The 23,897-nt window shown below is 35.0% G+C and overlaps 1 protein-coding gene and 1 non-coding gene across 12 annotated transcripts in view; both read left to right on the forward strand.

Annotated features, from left to right (window-relative positions):
• Window positions 1–23,897, forward strand: part of DMD (dystrophin) — a 2,329,373-nt gene that overhangs the window by 1,493,324 nt on the left and 812,152 nt on the right. For all 11 annotated transcript variants that reach the window (XR_011968542.1, XM_072616876.1, XM_072616880.1 and 8 more), the window contains one exon: window positions 21,711–21,875. Coding sequence is in view for 10 of the 11 variants with exons in the window: in XM_072616876.1 (XP_072472977.1) it covers window positions 21,711–21,875 (165 nt within the window). In the remaining variant the exon portion in view is untranslated. The remainder of the gene's footprint in view (window positions 1–21,710; window positions 21,876–23,897) is intronic.
• On the forward strand, window positions 13,038–13,140 carry LOC140509346 (U6 spliceosomal RNA). Its single transcript, XR_011968675.1, has one exon. It is a non-coding gene; the product is annotated as a U6 spliceosomal RNA (small nuclear RNA).

Genomic DNA, 23,897 nt, shown 5'->3' on the forward strand with positions numbered 1-23,897 from the left:
ATATATATATAGATAGATAGATGATAGATCTCCTTCCTTCCCTTCCTCCCTTACTCTCTCCCCTTCTCTCCCTACTTTCCCCCCTCCCTCCTGCTATCTAAAATCTCTCTCTCAAGTGCATGCGTGTAAACAACATCTACCCAGTGCTGCTTATACACATTACCTCTTGTAATTTAAAAAAAAAAATCTAGAATCATTATATGAAGGAAAACAGTATCAGTCATGTTTTCAAAAATGTATATTTGTACTTGATTTTTATATACTGTTAGTTTGTTCAATTCCCATCACATGCTTGTACATCAATTTTTTGTGATAGAACCCAGATTCTTTATATCTAACATATCAGATTTCTCTCACCAAAAAAATCAATGGTTGTCTGATGAGGTTTTCTTTTAATATGAAGGCACATAAAAGGAATAAAACCAACAAAGTGAACCTGTTTTTCAAAAGACTAGATTTAGATTGTCAATTGAAGCATAAAATTATAGTCAATGTGTCAGATTTGCGCATTGTTTTCGTCTTTTCCAACAAGTTAGTCATTCACTTTCTTCTAAAAGTGAGAGTATTACAACTCCTATACTAAAGCAACATTGTTTCTGTTCCAAGGTCATACTTTGAAGGTCTGGAAGGAAGTATGGAAAAAGAATAAAAAGTTACAAAATCCGCTCCAAATAACAATCTGACACATATTTTTCAGTAACCTGCTTTTGTTTTTCTTGTAGTCATATTATCTTAATTTTTAACTTTGTTATGACAGTGTTTCATAAATATTCATTGCTTCAAATAAATTAAGTAGACTTTGCTTTAAAGTCAATATTGAGTTTACTAATGAAAATGGTTAAGTTAATTAAGTCAGTGGCAGCCCTCACTGAACTTCTTCAGAGCTATTTCCCTTAGCAATGTTATTTTCCTGAAGAAATGATGTGTAAAAATTAAGCCCTTTTTACTCTCCGTTGTTTTACATCAGATTCTGAATTGTCACTTTGCATGTAACAACCTGTTGCATGAAGTGTAATTATGAGAGTGCCATAATCTGATGGTAATAGGGACGAGATAAAGTCTTGTGGAATGGGTTCATCCTCTTTTTAATTTAGGAAGACGTTGAACACATTTTGTCATATCAAAGATTATCTAGATATAACTTCTGAATGCTAGAGCAAAATAAACTGAACAAAACAAAATCTCATAGATTCTGTTTTGCAACTAAAGTTATAAATGTAAGTAAATATGGTATTTTTCTTCTTATTTTATTTTCTTTGCTGGTTAGATTATTCTTTCTTCATGCTTTTCTCTCTCATACCCCATGCTTCTACACTTATTCATGTTTCTCTCTCACTATCCTTGTGAAAAAGAAGAAGCAATATAGGGCAAATTGGGTGAATTGCAAACTGGCTGAATGACGGGTCCCAAAGAGTAGTTATTTATAGCTCAGTGTCAACTTAAGTCTTTAGTGGAGTGCAAAAGGTATCATCCCTTGACCGTGTGATTGTGTATCTATCAATAGCTTAAATAAAAACCTTGATGGGATGGTTATAAAATGGAAATTTTAATAAGGCTGGAAGAAATTTTTAATACAATGGATGAAAAAGGTAGGATCCAAAAAAAAAAAAGAAAGATCAACCAGGCAAGAACCTAATAAGATTAAATTTAATAAGAATAAATCAAAAGCTTTGCATTCGGGTTCAAAACATTAAGTGTGCAAGTACGGGATGAAGGAAATGCAGGCAAGAACAGTGGAGTCAAATTTAAATCACAATTAATAAAGGTAAATAAATGCTGCACTTGAGTTTTAAAAAATGAATTTAGTGATTAATAATAATAACTAGTATTTACGTAGTACTATAAGGTTCGCAAAGTATATACATCCACACACCTCTAGTTCTCACAGCTATTCCGGGAGTAATTGTTATCCCCATTTGATACTGGTATTATTATCTGCATTTTACAGATGAGGAAACTGAGGCAGACGTAGGTTAAGTGACTTACAAGCTTGTCACATTTCTCATAAGTGTCTGAGGCTAGATTTGAACTCCTCTTTATCCAGATCTAATACTCTATCTACTATGCCACCTACCTGCCTATAAGCATAGAATAATTAAGAACAATGACAGTAACAACACAACTTATATAACACTTTATGTTTGCAAACTGATTTATGTGTATTCTCTCATTTGAGTTACCTCCTTGTGAGGTAGGAATAGTATGTCTTATGATGCCTGTTTTACAGATGAAGAAACAGCTCTGACAGGTTAAGTGACTTGTCCATATGTGACATGTTTCCACAGTGGCTGTAAAAGGCTAGATTTGGGTCCTCATCTTTCTGATTCCACATCCAGCATTATAATCATTTTCACCTCCTAGATAAGAAACATATAATTGGACAGCACCTCTGAAAAAGATGTGGGAATTTTAATGCACGGCAAAATCCATGTGAATCATTGGGGCAACATAACAGCAAACATACTAGAATTCCAGTCTATTCCCCCTCCAATTCATTCTTCAAACTACAGATTTGCAATACATTGCCATTTCTTTATATGCTACAATGAAAGTAGCCATAATAGAGTTCAGAAATCAATAGATGTATTTTATTTCTTGTGTATTGTCTTCTGATTTCTTTACCAAATGCTCTCAGAATAAGCTATCCTAGCTGAATGTCACATCACCATCTTCTCAGGTTTCCCTTCTCAGCTGCTTTTCTATGGTTTTTGAGGTGCTCATGACATTGTATGCTCCTACTCTGAAGTATTTTGCAGTTGATATTGCTGTGTCTTTAAATTGTAAAGCTGGAGAATACTCCATGGCATCCGAGTAGGGAGAACTGAGAGCGCTAGATTGACAGTTATAGGGAAGCCAACTCCAATTCAATTTCTTCAAGAAAGAACAACTGTCTGATAATTCAAATCATATAAAAATAGAATGATCTGCCTGAGGCCTTCAACCACTGGCTAAATGACCTTTTGATGGGGGGTATAGCACAGGAAATTAGGAGCAGATTAAAACTCCTTTCAACCATAAGATTCTCTGATCATTATTGATGCTGAGAAAACAACAGATACATCATTAATTAGCTCTTCCTTCTTGATGGAGTAATTCCTTTCTTTCCTATTTTCATATGCCAGGCAGATATCTTTGCAATGTCAGAAATTCTCACTAATAATTCCATCTTTTCCATCAGTAGTCTTCATATAGCACATCAGATTCCTGGGAAATGGTGGAAACAAGAACCAAGAGATCTCATCTGTAAAATGAGGAAATTGAAATAAATTATTTCAGAGGTGCTCTCCAGCTCTAAACCTGTGATCACTGCAGTAAATAGCTCTTAACTTCTACATGAGATTATGCTGTGTTCCTGACCTGCTGCTAAACATGAAGTTTTGCCCCAACATAAGGAAAGAAGCTAATCTTTCAGTCAGAGCCAGCAAAATCCTTTGGGCAGAAGACAATTTGCTAAGTGCTCAGCACTGTTTTCACTATATTACTTGTGAAGTTTATATTTAGAGAGACAGGTAAATCTTTGCTTTAGAGGAAAAGCAAAAAGTTAAATGAATAAAATAATTAAAATGTTGAATGTACTGTGTGAAGTTTGCCTTTAAAGTTCGTTGTTTGAATCTGACATGTTATTTATCAGCTTAAAAAGACGTTTACTTTCCTAAATTCTAATCCTGTGCGAGGTTCTACCAATCTGGAAAGGCTTTGATGGCAAACCAGTAATGCATGCCTGTAGTTGGTGTTACAGATTAGTTAAAATCATCTCCAGAGAAAGTCCATCTCTAGGGTTCTGCCCATATAATGATGATTTTATTTTTAATCTATGGCAAGTCTCGTAGACTTTCTACATTGCATTTCTGCATTGCAGTCTACAGTAGAGCAGAATGAAACTCAAAACATCTAGGTCTTTGGAAGTATTAAAGTTAGCCTCTGTCCTTTCACTCTCTCAGGATGCTGGTTATAGTTATAATACGTTTATAGTTCAGGTGAGCATAATCTTTTTTTATGTTAGACTACGATATATTTTTAGAGCAGGGAAGACCCTGCCTTTTTGCTGTGGATTTTATTCCCCTTGCTGTCAGAGTTTGTTTATGTATTCATCGCCTCCAGCATTTAGCCCAGTGCCTCGTCCAGTGTAGGTGCTCAGTAAGGATTTGTTCAATTGAATTGAATGGCCTATTTTTATACTCTAATTTTTCTCTAAGTAATCTCACATGGTTATGGATGACCAAGAAACACACCAGACATCCCAAGGAGCCTAGTCTCATTCACAATGTGAAATTGGGCCAGCTGGTGGTGCTCCCTAGCTATTCAATATATTTTTGAGTCATATCATATCTGACTCTTTGTGACCCCATTTGGGGTTTTCTTGGCAATTTCTTGACATTTCCTTTTCCAGCTCATTTTACAAATGGAGAAACTGAAGCAAATAGGGTTAAGTGACATTCCCAAGGTCACACTGCTAGTAAGTGTCTGAGGCTGAATGTGAACTCTGGTCTTCCTGACTTCATGTCAAATGATTTATCCACTGTCCTACCTAGTTCCCTGTTTAACTCTCTACTGATAGGCTTGACCTGGATAGGTGGGGAATCCAGTAAAACACCAACAATGCAATATTCAGAGATTCAAGGTAAGAAAGGAACACAGCACGGACCAAAGCACAGAGATTATGGAGTCCATAGGTCATTATGAAGAGACACGACAGACGGTTAGGTGGAGCAGTGCACAGAGTGCTTGACTTAGATCCAGGAAGAGCTGAATTCAAATTCTGCCTCAGACCCTTTCTTGCTGTGTGACCCTGGGCAAGTTACTTAACCCTACTTTCTTCATCTGAAAATGGAGAAAATAATAGCACCTACTTTTCGCGGTTATTATGAGGATCAAATTAGATAACACATGCAGCATTTTGCAAATGCTAAAATGTTATATAAATGTAAGTTAGTGGTAGGAGTAGTAGTAGAGGTAGTGGTGGTGATGTGGTAGTCCTGGTAGTAGTAGTAGTAGTAGTAGTAGTAGTAGTAGTAGTAGTAGTAGTAGTAGTAGTAGTAGTAGTAGCAGTAGTAGTAGCAGTAGCAGTAGAGGTTCTGAGGCAAGTTGGTTAGATGTCTCCCAAGTAGGGTGGTGAGAAGGGAAGGGAAGAGAAGGAAATTATTAAAGGACTATGGTTCTGTTTCTCACTGGCAGTTTGGACATTTTAAAGCATATACCCTAACAGTACCCAGATCAAGAAGCCACTATCTTTTGAACAGCAAATTGAGATTATTGTGGAGAGGTGACCTGAGTCCAAAAGGCATATTTGGTTACACATATATACTATCATGAGAGTGTGTATATTAGAAAAAGTACTGAACTGGGATTCAGAAATCTGAGCTCTTCCACTTACCACCCAAGGAACACTTCCTAAAACTCAGTTTCCTCACCTTTGAAATGGGCTGATATTATCTGATATTTCAGAGTTGTTAAGTAGATCAAAGTATATTATGAATTGAAAATGTTTTGAAAATTATAAATCCCTCTACAAATCCAAAATATTTAAGGATGGAAGAGAGGGGCTGGATTATTTCTTATACATTTCTTATAGCAAAAAAAATCCTTAATATTCATTTTTTTTTTAAATTTTGAGTTGCAAATTCTGTCCCTCCTGCCAGCCTCTCCCTCTCTCCTTGATAGGACAAACAATATATTATACATGTTGAGTCATGCAAAAACATATTTTCATATTAGCCCTGTTACCAAAAAAAGCAAGAAAAATAAATTGAAAGAAGTGTGCTTCAAATTGTACTCAGAGTTTATCAGTTCTCTCTCTGGAGGTGGATAGCATTTTTCCTTGTGGGATCTTTAGAATTGTTGTGGATCATTATCTTCATTAGAGTAGCTAAGTCTTTCACGATTGATCATCATTACAGTACTGTGTTACTGGGTACTATGTTATCCTGCTTTTTCTCACTTCACTTTGCATCAGTTCACATAGATCTTCTTAGGTTTTTCTGAAACCATTATCCTCATCATTCCTTATAACACAGTAGTATTCCATTACAATAATATACCACAACTAGTTCAGTCATTCAACAATTGAAGGACATCCCTTCAGTTTCTAATTTTTTTCTACCACAAAATAGCTGTTACATACTATTGCTTACAAAAATCAGATTTTGAAAAATAGTGTGCCTGTGTGTATACATATATATGAAAATAAAAAGTAAATTTAGTTAAAAATTAAAATCTACCCACTTATAATGTTCTAGAAAAGTACTGCAACTATTTTAGAATTTTTAGTAGTTTTCCCGTATCCCTTTGAGGTCTCTGCTTTCAGCTTCACTTTGGGGTTCACTCCTAGGCTCTGACACTTACTGGGGGGGCCAACCTTGAGCAGGTTAGTTTCACTTCTTTGAGCATCTATTTTCTCCTTTAAAAAATATTCACAGGGTTGTTGAAAGGATCAAATTGGGCAATGCACATAAAGTATTTTAAAAGCATAAATTGATGTGTAATTAGTACTACCACACATATTACTTTTAGAAATCACTGAGTTCTACTCTAATGAAACAGAGTTAGCAGAGATAGTGTGGGGTAGTGGAAAGAATTCTGGTTTTGGAATTAGAGAAAATGGATTCAGATTTGATTTCTGCTACATACTATTTGTGTGAATTAGGTCCTTAGTTTCCTCAGCTGTAAAATTAGCATCTTGAACTATATAATCTTTAGTTCAGAAGTCTGGCACAGCTTCGAAAAAGAAGAGGACACAACCAGGTGGCATAGTGGGTAAAGGGTTCAACTTGAGTCAAGATGAAATGAATTCCAATTCTACCTCAGTCACTAATTGGCTTGTGACTCTAGGCAAGCCATTTGATAAAAGACTCAGTTTTCTCAATTGTAATCTTAATTGTAATAAATGCCTAAGATACCTTTTACCTTTGAATCTATGATCATGTGATCTCACAATCCATCAAAAAATATTTTAAACACCTGTTATGTGCCCAGAAGAGAGGCTATGTGGATTAATGGGTTGATCAAGGAATGGGAAAAGATCATCTTATTTTACAGATGAATAAACAGAGACTCAGGGAGATTAAGTGACTCGTCCAAGGTCACAAGGTAGTAAGGTAGTAAGATACTTGTCGAATTGAACTGAACTCATCTTTTTTGTCTCCATATTCAGTGATATCTTAGGCCATTTGAGTCAGTTAAGGAAGAAGTATCCACAGGAATCTTGTGTAGGCTTCTGGGTGACATTGTGTGGGAAGCATGGGGAATGGGAGAGAGCTAGCTCCAAATCCTGTGCCCTTATAACAGAGTCAGCTATAGAACTCAGGTCTCCTAATTCTTAATCCATTGTTTTTTTCTGTGGGTTTTGCTCTTTATCACAATCATTCAGATATAATTAATGTACTTAGGGGTTTGAGAAGATTCTTACTACCCAGAAATAATGACTGACATACGAGAGGAAGGAAAGATAGTAAAATTTGCTGCAGAAACAGGGAATTTCCCTCAACTTTCCCTCAACTTTCCCTTTCCAAATCCCCTCTTGCACCTACCTTTTCTATCCAGCCCTATTCTAATCTTGTGGTCTGTGCCTCCAATATACTACAACCCATGTTGTGCCATGTTTCAGGACAGCGGATTAGACCAGCCTCTGTTTAGGTCCATAATACAAATTCCATTTTTGCCAGGATTTTTAGCCCTGTGATCTAATATCACAGGATCATAGGATAATAGAGTTAAAGGTAGAAAGGATTTTAAGGCCATCTTGTCAAAGCTCCTCCTTTCTGATCTGAGCAAACTAAGGCCAAGAGGAGAAAAGTGACTGTTCTATGGTCAATCACCTGGTCAGTGGCAGCTGGGACTTAAACTGAGGTCCTCTCACTGCATATCCAGTATACTTTTCACTAGACTATCCTACCTTTCTTGTGATGATCTCATTATCCTATCCCACTTTTTCTGTCCCCAGTTTGACAAGGGGACATGGGGACACTTAAGATCACTATATTAAAGAGAATATTAAGAAAAGACATGTCCAGTTATGAACATTTATCTGATCGGTTGTTCTAGGTCCAAAAGGTTTCTTAAGCTTTTTTCCACTCAAGAACCCTTTTCCATTTCTGCAGCATTCATTGGCATTGCATGGCCTGAGGGCATGCACAGTGCAAAGTGCACATGCTTTGTGTTTAGAACCAAGGCTGCTGTGAAGCTGTTCAATTCAACAGATAAAGTGCTGCCAGAAACAGTTGGATTCACTATACATTTGATTTTTTAATTAATTTTTGGTCATGTATTCAAAAACCTTTTTACTGTTGCCAAATCTTTCATGACCCCATGTGACCAGTAATGTAAGAAGTGAGCAGGACACTCTAGAGATGACTGAGTTGCATGCACTTAAGAAGCCAATGAGCTAGAGAAGGTAATAGTATAGGTATTATAAAAATTGGGTTGTAGGTGGATCAGGAAGAGGATTTTAGAATGAAATGGTAAATAAGGAGAAGGAAAAGGAGATCTGTGGCAGGGGCCCAGACAAAAGAAAATTTGAGGAGGGAGAGGATAATAACTACATTATCGAGGTTCTCAACTGTGGTATATAAAGTGAACCTTGAAGAAAGAAAATTATTTTTACCATCCACAGAAAAGAAAAAAACTCATTTTATGCATGGAAGCTAGCCTACATGAATGCATGGATGTGGAAAATGAGAAGTTGAGTTCAAAAAACATCCAAAAGTCCAGGTTGTTTGAAACATGGGGTATGTGAAAGAAGGCAAATTGGATGAAGAATGAAATTGGCTTTAAAGGTCAAACAAGGGAGTGGCATGGCCAAGTGTCCATTAGGAAGATAATTTTGGCAAGAGGACTTAAAGAGGGGAGAGATTTAAGGCAAAAGATTAAGAGGTGATCACCTTGCAAGAACTGACAGAATCCATAAAGTTACCTTTGTGAGTTACAAAGTTAAGGGCCTATTTGAGAGATGTTAGAGACACAAAATTGAAAGAATCAAATATATTTGGTTAAAGGAGAGGGAGATTCAAGGATGACTTTACTCTTTAAAGTCCATTTGATTAAGAAAGATATCAGGTAATGCCATTAACAGAAATAGGAAAGTTGGGAGGAATGGGGCAGTGTTGGGAGAAAAACATTGATTTCAGTTTTTAGACATGTTAATTTGGAAGTATCAGCTGAGAATGTAGGTGAAGATATCTCTCTAGGACTGGGAGTAACTAATTTTTCTCCAAATCTAGTACTCTTCCTATTGCTAAATATGTGGCTTATGAGGGCAAGTAAAGTAGGATCTTTTGATGTTTTGGTTTATACCAAGAAGTATAATGCCTCTGAATAATATAATTGAGGAAAATCTTCTCATTCATTGATGGGCCTAGGAGGATTTGTAGGAAGGCCCATAGCTTTTGTTAATGAGGCATTGGTTCTCAAGGGATGTGATGCCTTCTGGCTCTAAAAAAGTGTGTAAAGAATGAGATGTGGTTTTGCTTTGGGACTTAGTTTTTGGAAGAAGGTTTTGTGCCAGATGAGACTATGGGAAACCATTTAGCATCCCTCTGGCTTTGAAAACCCAGTTGTTGGTGCTTCCCTCTCTGGTAAAGATGTATGCATATTAATGGTCAGACATTTGGAAGCATGTCTGTTAATTTTTGATTTCTCTGTATTTTCTCTAAAGTTCAGGGTGCTGACTTTTCCCCTGAACTAACTGAATGATATACATGCTTCATTACAGCAATTGTTAAACCCTCAAAAATTGCCTTTCATTTTAGAAAAGCACATCAAAGAACCTGTGATAACAGCCCCCTTGTGTATGTTGCAATGCTTACTGATACATGGCTTTAAACAATTCTCCTTTCACAAAATGAAACTGCTTTTGTCACTGACTCTTACCCCATCTTACTCCCCTTGAAAACAGTCATATATTTATTTCTTTTTTAAAAAATTAACTTTTTACCAATGCTTCTTGTTTTTATATTACAGTCACTATGAAATATTTACTGTTTCCCAGAAAGCTTTCCTTTATCACAAAGTAAAACAAACCTAAACTAGCTGACACTAAGAAAAAAGCCATTTTCCATTAGATGAGTAGTCAAAGAATATGATCAAAGAGTTTGCAAAAAAGAGTTACAAAATAATTTTAAATGCTCCTTTTTATTATTATGAACTTAATCAAACATCAACAAATATGAACATTTCCATACAAAGAGGAACAGAAAAAGAAGACTGCATATGAAATTCTACCGTGTAGAACATTTTTTTTTAGATTTCATATTTAATAAAATAATTCCAGCACTGTCCTGCTTGTCTGTGTTTCTTTCTGAACTTCCTTTTTCTCTTTGCTCTGTAATTTTTTAAATGACTCATGGATACTTTTTTCCTTAATTTTTTTTTTTTTAGTATCACTATCACAACCCCCCTCACCACCATCGTCCAAATCTCTACCCACTTCAGAAAAAGCCTACTTTTGCAAAAAGTAAGTGTAGTCATGCCAAAAGAACAAACAAAAAATATCTCATACGGTGGCTATGTGTAAAGGTACATACTTTCTGCATTTTCTGTCATGAGGTAAAAAGCATCCTTCATCACCAGTCTTTTCACTTCATTGGTCATTGCTATGATTATCAATGGCTGATGACTGGTCAATATCATGTTGGTTTCTTGTGGGCAGGACTAAAACATACATTCCAGTTCAGTGGGGATTGAAACATACATTTACTGAATTGGGTAAATAACTATCTCAATCTTTAAAACTCTAAAATATTGTATAAAGATTTTTTTTTGGTATTACATCACTTGTTGCTCTGGCTCTTGAAGGGGGAAAAGGGAAGGAAATTCCTTCTTTGATTTTAAAAAAAATCACTGTAAAATTATTCTGTTCAGAATACAAAGAATTAGAACTTCAGGTCAAACTACAATGCTCTTTCCAGGTAGATGAGCTTTGGAAAAAAGTAAAGCTATTGACTTTAAATAATGAGATTGAAGATAACACTTCGAAATAATGCCAATGTAATAGTCAAGTTGGCACATGAATTTTAATATGCCTGCATCATTTAATTTTTAAAAAATGAATCCCATCTGCTTTTTGATAATTTTGATTTAAAAAATAACCTTTCAGATATTACAGCATTAAGTCAGATTTTTCAGTTTGCTTCAAGGGGGATGCATTATTATGCACAAAACAAAATGACACTGAACAAAGCCAGAGTTGTTAAGTTTTCAGGATTTTTTATGAGTCTGGGTTTTTCATTTTCCTTTGCAGTGGTTTTGCATGCATGCATGCGTGTGTGTGTGTGTGTGTGTGTGTGTGTGTGTGTGTTACACAGCAATTTCTATGAAATTACCATTGAGGCAAAGGACAATAGAATTTAGAAATTACTCTGTAATTTTAAAGAGCAATTTGAGGCGTATCATAAAATATGATTATGATATCTACTTACTGAATGTTCAATGCTGTGTACTAGCACCCAGTATCTTAGTTCTATTGATATTGAATCATGGCAGTTTTGATAGAGTTATATGCAATTAGAGATAGTGCTCATAATGAGCCTTGCTTGTCTCTTCTTTGGGCTGGCAGCTAACAAGGCTACTGAAATTGGTGAAAAAACCCAGTTTTAAGGCTAACACAAGCATTTCTCTTCCATATCCTTGGTAAGAGGAGAACAGGGTCATCAGGCTTATTTACATGTGTTGGAGCTTCTATACTTGGAACAACTATTGGCAAAAATGAAATTGAGAGTTTGAGTAACCTCAGGTTTGTTTGATTGCATCAAATTCCATGCTTTACTTCTCTGAGACTCATTAGTATTCTCAGGAATGATGAAAAATGAGACAGAAGGCATATTACTCAGTGATGTGCTCGTGGACATGTAGTTGGCCACACAAACCCATAACCCTGTGTTTGAAATGAAATTACAGATATTAAAACTTCAGTAAATAAGTATGGCCATTTTAAGTTGTTTTGCAGTACATAATTTCAAAACTTGATTGGATATTAATCAATATCAAGAAATACTTACCGTATATACATGCACATGCATAAAGATATAGATATTTATACTAAACATGTTATTAAGGATTATTCTGCCACAGAGTTGTGAGTTGTTATATTTTAATAAACTGCGAAATTAATTATGAGATTATTGCTTATGGCCACTAAACATTATTCAAAAGCTAACAAGTTTAGTATGTTAATAATACAGAATCCTTCAGTGGGTAAAAAGATATTATTCATTCTCTTACTAAGTGTGAAACCTCTTTGGGATTTTCATTTATATCATTATGCGTTATATCTTTGCATAACTTCAGGAATAACCACGAAAAAATTTACTTGTGGTATTAAAAAGTATATGTATAAGGAGACTAGTATTCCTAGTGGTTCTTATCAGAGGAGCCTTTGTTTTAGTATTTATTTGAAAGAGAAAATGTGGAAATATATTTTTATAATTAAGACAAATCAAGTGCAAAAAACTTTTCTGTAAAGTTCCAAAGAAAATTTCACCTTATGAATTAAAATTAGATCCCATTCTGCTAATAATATTTTAAATGACATCATTACGGAAGGACCTCCTGCCACCAAAAAAATGAATCACATATGATCATTCTTAAACTTAAACTTTTAAAAAGCCTTGTGGCATATAATCACATGTTTTTCACTTTTGTATTCAAGATTATTTTATTAGCTTTCCAGAGGTCAAAAAAACCCCACTAATATTAACATGTGTTCCCCAGAGAGCAGTTGTAAAAAAATAAAATAAAATTCTCTGCTGTATGTGTAGAGGTATCTTTCCCAATTTTGGCTTCTCTTTTAGCTTTTGTTTGTGAAAATAGGGAAAAAAATAAGAAAAAAATAGATCTTCAAACATTATTTATTTATGGCACCTGAGAAGAGTAATGAAATAATGGTCTAATTAATTAGTTGTCATTACTGAATTTTAAAAATTTCTTTGGGCATTGGTTAATGTGCAGGTCTGCATAAGACATAACTATATTACTTCAAATATATATACGTATAAACACACATGTGTGTACATTAATATCCATATGTCTATCTACATCATCTGTTGATACTCTTGCAGCATGTATACTAAATTTTGAATGATAAGGAGAAGATTAACATTGCTCTTACTAAGGGATGACAGAAATATTTGTGAAACATTCTATATTTTGCTTCCTCTGCAGCAAATGCATATATTTATTTGAGTATGCATCTATTTAAAATCATATATAAACACATATATAATTTTTAAAATTTATAAACATACATGTACATGTATAAGGATATACTTTTCTTATAAATTTATATATACACTTGTATAAGATATATGATCTATATTTAAACCTGGGTCTGTATATTTTAAATTTGATCATTGGAGTATAGTGATGCAGTGTGCTACAGGAATGAACCAAATCAAGGAAGGAGTAGATGAGGGCTTTTGTTCCTGACAGCTAATGTCAAAGTAATTTGGGGAGTTGGGTACAATGTAAGCCACTGTGGTCTCTGGGAATGGCTTTGGGTAAAAGGAGGAACCTGAACTCTACTGAGTAGCATTAGGAACTCAGTGAATCTTCTTAAACAGGGGTATGCCAGTACTAGAGCTATAATTTAGGAATACCCATTTTACAGTTGTGGGAAAAATGGGGTGCAATAAAAGCTCAAATCAGGGAAAACAATCAGGACATTATTTAAGTAGTCCTGGAGAAATTTTATGAAGGTCTGAGTTAGGGTGGCAGATATAGGAGTGAAAATAAGGCTCTGGATAATGGAGATATCATGGAGATCGAATCAACACGATTTGGCAACTGACTTGATATGGAGGTTGGGGGAAAATGGAAAATCAACCATGACCCTGAGATTGTGAACCCAGGTTACCAAAAGAATGGTGGTACCCTCAACAGAAATAAAGTAGTTAGGAAGAGAAATGTTCTTGAGAAGACTATGGTATAAATATTTTAGAACATATAGGTTCTTTTCCTTTTTCCCTAATCATCTTTGGAAACAAATATTTCTGGGTCAAAGGGTATAGGTAGTTTAGTAACTCTTTGGACAAAATTTCAGATACTTGAAGGAAGGGAAAGAAAAGATAAAGAAAAAATTTATAGAACAATTTTACATATATAAAAAGTTGTGCTTAATGTTAGCCATCTCTGGGGTGAGGGCAGGGAAGAAAAAAGAGAAATTTACACATAACTTTATTAAATATTTAAAAGAAATAATAAGTTGTATATAATAGACATGCAGTTTCATGTGCAATCACCTTTTTTTTTAATTCTGCTTTCTTATGGAAATACTTGTTTTATTTCATAAATTAAAAATTAAAAAAAAATTAAGAAAATAAAAAGAAAGAAGCCTGTGGTACAACCAAGTGAAGATGCCAGCAGACAGTTCTTGAGGTGGAGTTCATGAAAGAGATGAGAACAAGGCATATAAATTTGAGAGTCCTCATCATTACAATGATCATTGGAAACTGCAATCCAAGCTAATTCCTCCCCTTTAACTTCTCCCTTCCTCCAAGCTCTTTATCAGTGGCCAATCCTTCAGTAGGATAAAACTGGATTCCAAGATTCTAGGAGATATATCCGGAGTCCTCCACTATGTACTTACATTTGTATTAATTAGCAAGCCAGTCTTAAATAGCTTTTAGAAATAAGTATTTACTAAAGTGTATTGTAAAAATAGCTGGCTCGAAATATCTTTACCAAACTGAGGGCACCCACTCTTGCACATGAATATAAAATCCATGAGGAAAGTAGATTTAAGCTTAGGTGACATAATATGGCAAAAGGGACAACTCAAGGGTTCTTGGAAGTCTTTTGCTGGAAGTCTTTTCCCATCTTTCAAAAGATTTTCATTATGTTCTCCACCAGCGTGATACAACTTTCTTCTGTGATCATTGTGGAGTATCTTGTGTATTTTCTTTCTTATGTACTTTCTTTTGTTCTTGGCTTCCAATGCTGCTCCAGGAACACTGCTATCATGTTGATGAGCAGTCCAAATCCTCTAACTCTTCAGTATTTATAAAGTCAACATCTGATCAAGGTAGAGGAAGGGAAGGAGATAAAATTTTCTCTTTCCCTTTTTCCCTTATCTACCGAAGAGATAACTTCTTTAGCTTCTTCTCAGGGGTTTGATTAGAATGGCTTCCACCACTGAGCTACCTAAGTACTTGAAACTTTTCAAACTGGTTTTCTATTTTATATAACTCCCAGGGTATGAATGAATCTCTTTAACCAATCTCAGTATTCTTTTAATATTCAGTGGCTCTCACTCCTTCCCAATCAATCATGATCTGCTCACAGCTAATCTAATGCCCTTAATTAATTGTTTCAGTAGAAGTATTCTTACTTAATACAGATATTAAGGCATAGTATCTTTCTCATTGTTTCAGTTGAAGTGGGGGTGATAAGTGAATTGATTTAATTGATTCCCCACCATTACTTTAGCTAATATAACTAAGTAAATCATGGCACCACTTACAGATGATGAGAAGTGAGGGTTAGGTGAAAGATAAGAGGCATGGTTTGGGACATGCTAAATTTGAGATGCCAATAAGATATCTAGGTAGAAATGGGAGATGTCCTGTAGGCAGATGGATTAATTGTAAATGGTTATTCATTATTTAAAGCATCATATTTCATATTCTTTATCTAATAAATTAGATAGTTCATATTCCAACTAAGCACTATTTTCCTAATTTTAAAAAGTATTCAAGTGCAAGCGTTTGATGCTTGCTTGGATAATTGTGTATTGGAATTTTCACAGATATTGGAGAAGCTTTCCTAAATTCCACCAGCCACTGACTTCATGGAAATGGGGTATAAGAGACTACATGTAGAGAATATTGAAAAAAATAAGAAGCCAGGTCAAGAAATGTAGAGTTCTAAATTCATCATTGGTGCCATGTGGATTTTTGAAAGTTGGATATGTTTGCTCCTTCACTTCTGCTCACAAAGATTCTGAAATCTGCTGTTTGGAGCTACAGTTCCATCTGCCACTAGGGAGGCATATTACGTCAGTCATTTCATGGGAGGAACCTTTCATGGACTAAGCAGGAATGTTCCTGCCCTTTCTTCCCTGCTTTTGAGTAGCAAAATATGCCATTCTGGTAACACAGCAACTGCAAAGGCAGCTCCAACCAGGAGCTGTCAGAGTCTGATAGGGAGACTCAAAGTAAACCAGATGCTCAGCTCTGAAAATTGTAGATGTTACCAAGAAGGAGAATGTAATCTGAACTGAGCACCTCTTGACCTGGCTTCTTCACCTTCTTTTAGCCCAGATTCTCTGCAAACATCCCTAGATATGCTATCCTGACAGGACTGACTTATAGGTTTGGGAGAAAATGATTTTTATCTCTGTATTAATTCTGATAAAAGGTTAAATTCATTAGAATACTCTTCATTCTTTTCACATAAATGCTGTACTTGAAATAATATTTAGCATTAACAATGTATTTCCTATTTTGCCTAAGAAGAAATTTTTAAAATAGATATGTGTTATTTATAAGTCTTGCAACCATTTCCCAAAGTTATAGGATTTGAAGTATTAGAAAATTTAAAGGAATATACGATAATATAACCTTTCAATGTTTAATCCCAACCCATATTTTCAGTCCAATTAGCTCATCAGTACACATGCCTCACAGTAGATGAGCTGGGTCCAAAATTGAATAAAGGTAGTAAAATGGGCTGGATTGTCTTTGGGAAATAATATAGTGCTCGTTGCGATCCCAAATTATTTCCTGCTGTCAAAGCACATCCTTTAAAATATATCTTCCAGTTGAATTAGATAGCTGTGAATGATGAAAAAACTCAGTTTCAGAAGAATAGAAATTTCAGGTTACACAATGGAAAATAGAAAGACATTTAGGAAGTGTTTATAGTCTAAAGCATGTTTATAATTATGATTACCTATACACGAAGTGGTGTAAAAATCATCATGCAAGATGTGTGACTGGAAAAGGAGGTAGCTGGTGCTGATAGCTAATGAGATTTAGTTTTTATTTTCACAAACTACCTTACTTTATCTCATTTGAGCTTTCCAACAACTCTATGAGGCAGATACAATTAATTATCCCCATTTTGCAGATTAGTAAATTGAAACTGAGAGAGTTTAAGTGGCTTGCCCAAGAAGATATATATAATAATTATCTGAGACAGAATTTGAACTCAGCCTTCTTAATTTCAAGTCCATGCAACCTCCATGCCTCATATAATGAAAAAAGGGTAACTCTTAGATAGCCCACATGCTATACTGTTCTCCATAAAATAGTAAACATACATTTTAAAAAAGGAGAGCTTCCAGTGTATTGGGTGTGTAGAGAGAATTTATGGAAGGACATAAGCATGAATCACATGGCATAAGATGGTATGAATATGATATAATTTGTAGTTGTGGTGGGAATACCCATACAGCAAAATCAGGGAATTTAAACAAGTACGCAGGTTCTAGAATTTAAAACTGACACCAACAATGGCTTACACTGAGCACAATATTAGTCTTTGCAAGATGTACTTTACATGTGGTGACATCTGGATACATCTTTGAGGGATTAGTGGCCTCATCATCGTGAGAGTATTTTCTTCACAACTGCACATCCCAGTCTCTCCAGCTTATAAATATATGGGTTTTTACATGTATGTGAGATGTGGAAGGAGAGAGAGAAACCACCCACAAAACTTGAATTACCTATTTATTCTGAAAAAAAAACATTCTATTAATTCTAAAATTAAACTACTTGGAATTTGAAATTAACATTCAAAAATTACAAAAATAATGGAGGTAATCTTGTGTGAAATTAGGCCCAGGTTTGGATGGATATTGAATTAACACATCAGGGAACTGAATGATTTTTTAATTGTTTTTCCTCACCATAGAGTGGGTTTTTTGGGAGAGGGAGTGAGGGTTTATGGGCTGTACTGTGAGTAGAAAGGGTTTTGATTATATTTAGTAGGATTAGATAGAAAGATAGTTGCTTTACAATTCAACTTTATATGTGTCTTTGCATGTTGATGGGAATTCTAAGTAAAAAATTTCAAAGCAAATTATTTAAGAACATATTCAGTAAAAGGATTAAATAAAAACTTGCTGTTATTCAGTAAAATAAATCACTTGCGCATGTTATCTTTCCTCTTGGGCTGTATTGGACAATCTATTTCCTACAGACCATTATAGAGAAGAAACAAGTGTAGTTATGTGTCAGGAGGTCTCAATTTCTCCACCTCCAACTGAGTGTGGTTGTCATGGAAACCATTAGAGCTTTTCTGTCTAATGACTTTAGATATATTGTCTCCTATAAATGATTCATCGTTAGAGATTAGAATAGTGAAATTCATCTCTAGTACTGTGGAGTAAGAAGGAAAGAGTAGTGCCTTATTAACGTTGTCTACCTTTAAAGGAAATTTACATTTTTAGTGTATCTTTTGGTGTGCTATCATCTGGCACTGCTCCAAGGTCAAGTCTCCTTTTAAATTCCCAAATTTAGGAATAGTGGCCAAAGGGATCTTTCCAAATGTTTTCTGATCTGAAAACTACCACTTGATATCATGTATCTAATCATAGAAATTATTTAGCTAATCCAAGTACTCTAAAAAGCTTCTCATGCATTTGATTATCATTTTCCTTTAGCTTCTTTGTTGTGTGCTTAGTAATTTTTGGTGATAGGTGATTCATATCTGGCATAGAAGGGCAAAGCATTGTTCCTCAATTCCAAGTATACATTTAGACAAAAATAAAAGTATGGGAGAGAAAATTTTGGCCATCTTAATTATTTCTGTCCTTTTATTTAACTGGTATACAACTTTCTGAACTTTTCCCCCCACTTAATAGTATTTATTTTTTTTTCAGTTACATGTAAAGATAGTTTGTGACATTTGCTTTTACAAGATTTTTGAGTTGCAGATTTTTTTCTCTCTCCCTTCCCTTGTCTCTCCCCAAGACAGCAAACAATCAGATATAGGCTATACATGTAGAGTCATATTAAACATATTTTTACATTAGTCATATTGTGAAAGAAGCAAAATGAAAGTAAAAACCATAAGAAAGGAAAAAAAGAGACAAAATAATATGCTTCAATCAGCATTCAGACGCCATAGTTCTTTCTCTTGATGTGGATAGCATTTTCCATTGTGAGTCTTCTGAAATTGTCTTCTGTCATTATATTTCTGACAGAGCTAGGTCTATCAAATCTGGTCATCACACAATGTTGCTGTGTGCTCACATCACTCAGCATCAGTTCACATAAGTCTTTCCAGGTTTTCCTAAAATCTGCCTGCTCATCATTTCTTATAGCACAACAATATTCCATTACATTCGTGTATCACAACTTGTTCCACCATTGTTCCATTGATGAGCATCCCCTCAACTTCCAAGTCTTTGCCACCACAAAAAAAGCTGCTACAAATAATTTTGTACATGTGGATCTTTTTCCTTTCCTTTTATCTCTTTAGGATTCAGACCTAGTAGCAGCGTTGTTGAACCAAAGTGCAGGCACATTTTTGTAGCCCTTTGGGCGTAGTTCTAAATTGGTCTCCAGAATGGTTGAATCAGTTCACGACTCCGTTAATAGTGCATTACTATTCCAGTTTTCTCACATCCTCTTCAACATTTATCATTTTCCTTTTATATCATATTAGCCAATCATATAGGTGTGAGGTGGTACCTCAGAAATGTTTTAATTTGCATTCTAAACTGTTATTTAAAAATATGACTGGAAGTATTAGTGGTCCTCTGTGGACAAGTTTCTAGCTTCATTTTTAAGACCAAAATTTAATACTTGTCAATATATTCAGCCTCTAGTGAAGCTTTATTCTTAGAAGTTGAAGTTCTAATATCTTGGTAAGTTGGGTAACAGAAAATATTCCAATAAAAATTAAGCTAGCTTCATGTATTTAACAACTGAGAAAAGTAAGATTATTATCAGTAGTGATAACAATAACTCACATTTATAGAACTCTTAAATTTAAAAAGCACTTTAGTCACAACCGTCCTCAGAGGGGAGTAGTGCAGGAATTATTCCTTTTTACATTGATTAACCCTAACCTCAGTTAGGTTAAGTGACTTGTCGATAGATTCATAGTTAATATTTGACAGGAATATGACTGAACCCTGGAATTTTGACTGTAATTTCAGAGCTTTCTCCATTACCCCAAGCATTGTTTGTAGCTGTTCTATATAACCTGTGTGTGTGCGTGTGTGTGTGTGTGTGCTTTTTTTGCTGTTCAGTCATTTTACAGTAGTGTCTAAAATTTCATGACCCCATTTGGGGTTTTCTTGCCAAAGATACTTGGAGTGGTTTGCCATTTTCTTTTACGACTCATTATAAATAAAGAAACTGAGACTAACAGGTTTAGTGACTTGTTCAGGGTCACATAGCTAGTAAGTGTCTAAGGCAGAATTTGAACTCAGGAAGATGAGTGTCCCTTGCTCCAAGCCCAGTGTTCTGCCCATTAGGATGCCACTTAGCTGTCATGTATGTACAAATAAATATACACATATAAATATAAAATGTACACGTATATAAATGTAAATATATACATTAAATAAACATACGTTTACATATATATGTATTATACATATGTGTATGTATGTACACATGCTTTGTAAATAACATAATAATTGCTTGTACAATCGTTTCCCTTCCCTGTTATTTTTTCTGTATGGACAGTGCTCTCCACCAATCTACCACATTCTGAGCATAACTAACTAAGAAAGTTCTTACTCCTCGCTATCTTGGAGATCTCATTTGTTTATCCAAGGGTAAAATAAACCTGAAGTTAAATCCATATATAATCCTGATTCTTAAAGACACACAATCTCCAGCCTTGAAGCTGTTGTGGCCAATTAAATAACTGTTCAATTTGTGGAAGTATCACAGAGTGACTCAGCAGGACTGAGGGGATATTAATGGATTTTACTACATTATGGAGTTATTAAAATAGTTATTAGTTAAATGAAGTTGTTTGTATGTTTGTTGCACTGTGAATTTTAATTGATTTTTGTAAATATCTATCTCATTTATTTGAATACACTATGGGGAGAGGGAGGATTTCTCTTTTTTATTACTTGGGAAACCTGAGAATAGCTTCTTCTGTTATTTATCTCTCCCTACCTTAACCTATGTTTACCTTCTCCCAATCTTTCATGTTTCTGATCCTGAATTATGTCTGATTTTCATAGAGAGATGGAAGAGAACTTTAAGAACATAGCCTTAAGCTTCATGCATACCATCTACCTCATTGTCCTTTAAAAATAATGGAAGTAGGTAGCTGCCCTAGCAACACACAAGAAAAATGTGTGTTAGATTGAGTTTTCATTTAAAGACACTGGTTCAACTTAATAGTATTCATTTGGGTGTGAGGAGATTTATATTTCTCTTATTAACATCAAATAACTTGTCTCTAGCAAGCCACTCATTGAACTCTTCAGTGTTTAATTTTTAATTTCTTCAATTGGATGTGTATTTATCTACCTTGAAGTTGTCCTGTAACGGGATTAATGAAAGATGTCTGATATATGAATATCAAATACTAACATGGAAAATATGTTAATATTATTCCATTGCATGCTATTAAAATGCTGAATAGCAATTTGACTACTTAGTAGGTAAATATTTTGATAAGGACTTTAATATTGAAATGTGTTTTTCCAGTCAATAAATTACATTAAATTAATGATACATTAGGTAACCTTTAACATAATGTTGAAAATTGCTTCTCACACTATGAATCTTGTTTCCTTTCAGATTTCTAAAGACTTACCTGAGAAGCAAAAAGAAATTGAAGCCCTATTAAAGAATTTCGTGCAGTTTGAAGAAGAGTTACATCATTTGACATTGTGGTTGATCCCAGTTAAGAGTCAATTGGAATTTTACAGCCAAGCAAGTCAAGCAGAGCCCTTTGATATTAAGGTAATTGTCTCTTCCATTTCTTCCTTCTCCCTTTAAAATGTTCCTTAAACGCTTGACATTTACCTTTTCCATATCTTATCTTCTTTGGACCCAACATGTCAACTAGCTAATCTGACTAACTCCCTCAGATTAATATATAATCTATTAATGACTCTAATGATGGAAATTTCAGACTAAGTGGAGGAGAGTGAAATGTTTCACATAGTTCATAGGATCATGGCTCAAGAGCTGGAAAGGCTTTCTGAAGGCATCTCCTGCAAATCCTTTATTTTATAATTGAGAAGAATGATGGCCAGAGAGATTGAGTGATTCATCCAAGGTTGCATAGGCAGTATGTGGCAAAGCTAGTAATTGAATACATAGTCAATTCATTAAACACTTATTTGGTTAGCATCTACCATGTGTCAGGCACTGTGCTCAATGCTAGGGATACAAAAAGATGTAAAAGACAGTCTCTATCCTCTAGGAGCTCACAATTTAAGGGGGAAGGGAGGACAACATGCAAATGAATATATACAAAGTAAGATAAAGGATAAATAGAAATAATTAACTGAGAGAAGGCATTAGAATTCTAAATTCTAAAGGGGTTGGGGAAGACTTTTATCAAAAGAGAAGATTTTAATTGGAACTTCAAAGGAAGCCAAGGAGGTCCGTAGTTGGAGTGGAGTGGGGGCAACCAAAGAGAATGCTTGGAGTCGAGATGAAAGGTCTTGTTCATGGAAACATTAAGAGAACAGAACTGGATAAAAGACCAATCCAATTCATGCTGAATTAAAAAGTTCCTTTGGGGAATAAGGTGTAAGAAGACTGGAAACTTAAAAGGCGGCTAGCTTGTGAAGGGCTTTCAGTATTTTGTATTTGATACTAGAGGCAATAAGGAGCCATAGAGTTTGAGGGGTGAGGGAAGGAGGTTGACACAATGGCACTTGTGCTTTAGAAAAATCACTGCATAGTTTAGAGTGGAGAGAGACTTGAAGAAGGCAGAGCCATCAGTAGATTGTTGTAATAATCAAGGAAAGAGTTGAGGACATGCACTAGAATGGTGGCAGTCTCCAAGCAGAGAAGGGAAGTGTATTTGAGAGAAATTACAAAGGTGAAATCAACAGTTTTTGACAACAGATTGGATACAGTGAAGACATAGTGAAGAATCTAGGATGACTTCACAACTCTAGTTCTGAACCTGAAGGACTGAGAAGATGGTATTGTCCTCTACAGTAATAAGGATGATCAGAAGTGGGAGAAGGTTTAGAGGAAAGATAATGAGTCCAGTTTTGGACATGTTGAGTTTAAGATGTCTACTGGATGTCCAGTTCAAGATGTCCTTTGGACATCTACTTTGAGATGTCTGAAATGTAGTTGGAGATGTAAGATTGGAGGTCATCAGAGATTTTTGAGGCAGTGTTGAAAGAACTGAGAATCATCAGCAAAGAGATGGTCATTAAGTCCATGGAAGCAGATGAGATCTTGACTTGATGTAACATAGAAGGAGGGGAGAAGAAGGTCCAGGACAGAACACTTAGGTCTTGCTTTAAGTTAGGAAATGAAAAACCTCTTGACCCTACTGTTTCCCTAGACATGACTATGTGAATCTCAGAGACAAAGGCATTTTTGTTCTTTAAAATATAAGAGAAAAGAAATATGTAAGTTGAATTAAATTCTGTATGTTGATGTGCATTTAACAAATGCCTATCACTACATATTTAAAATAAAGGTGATATTCAAAGTAAGATTTGAATCCAAAGGAAGCATCTATAGATGACGAGATGCCTCTTGATTCTTCTTTTGAACTTTCCTTTCTTTTAAATAGTATTTTATTTTTTTCCCAATTGTATGTCAAGATAATTTTTAGCATTCAGTTTTACAAGATTTTGAGTACCAGATTTTTCTCCCTCTCTTCCTCCCTTCCCCTATTCCTAAAATGGTAGGCAATTTAATATAGGTCATATATGTGCACTTCTATGTAACATATCTACTCCCTTCCCTTCCCTTCCCTTCCTTTCCCTTCCCTTCTTCCCTTCCCTT

The sequence above is a fragment of the Notamacropus eugenii genome, chromosome 5 (genome assembly GCF_028372415.1).
Source record: "Notamacropus eugenii isolate mMacEug1 chromosome 5, mMacEug1.pri_v2, whole genome shotgun sequence".
NCBI classification, from domain to species: Eukaryota; Metazoa; Chordata; class Mammalia; order Diprotodontia; family Macropodidae; genus Notamacropus; species Notamacropus eugenii.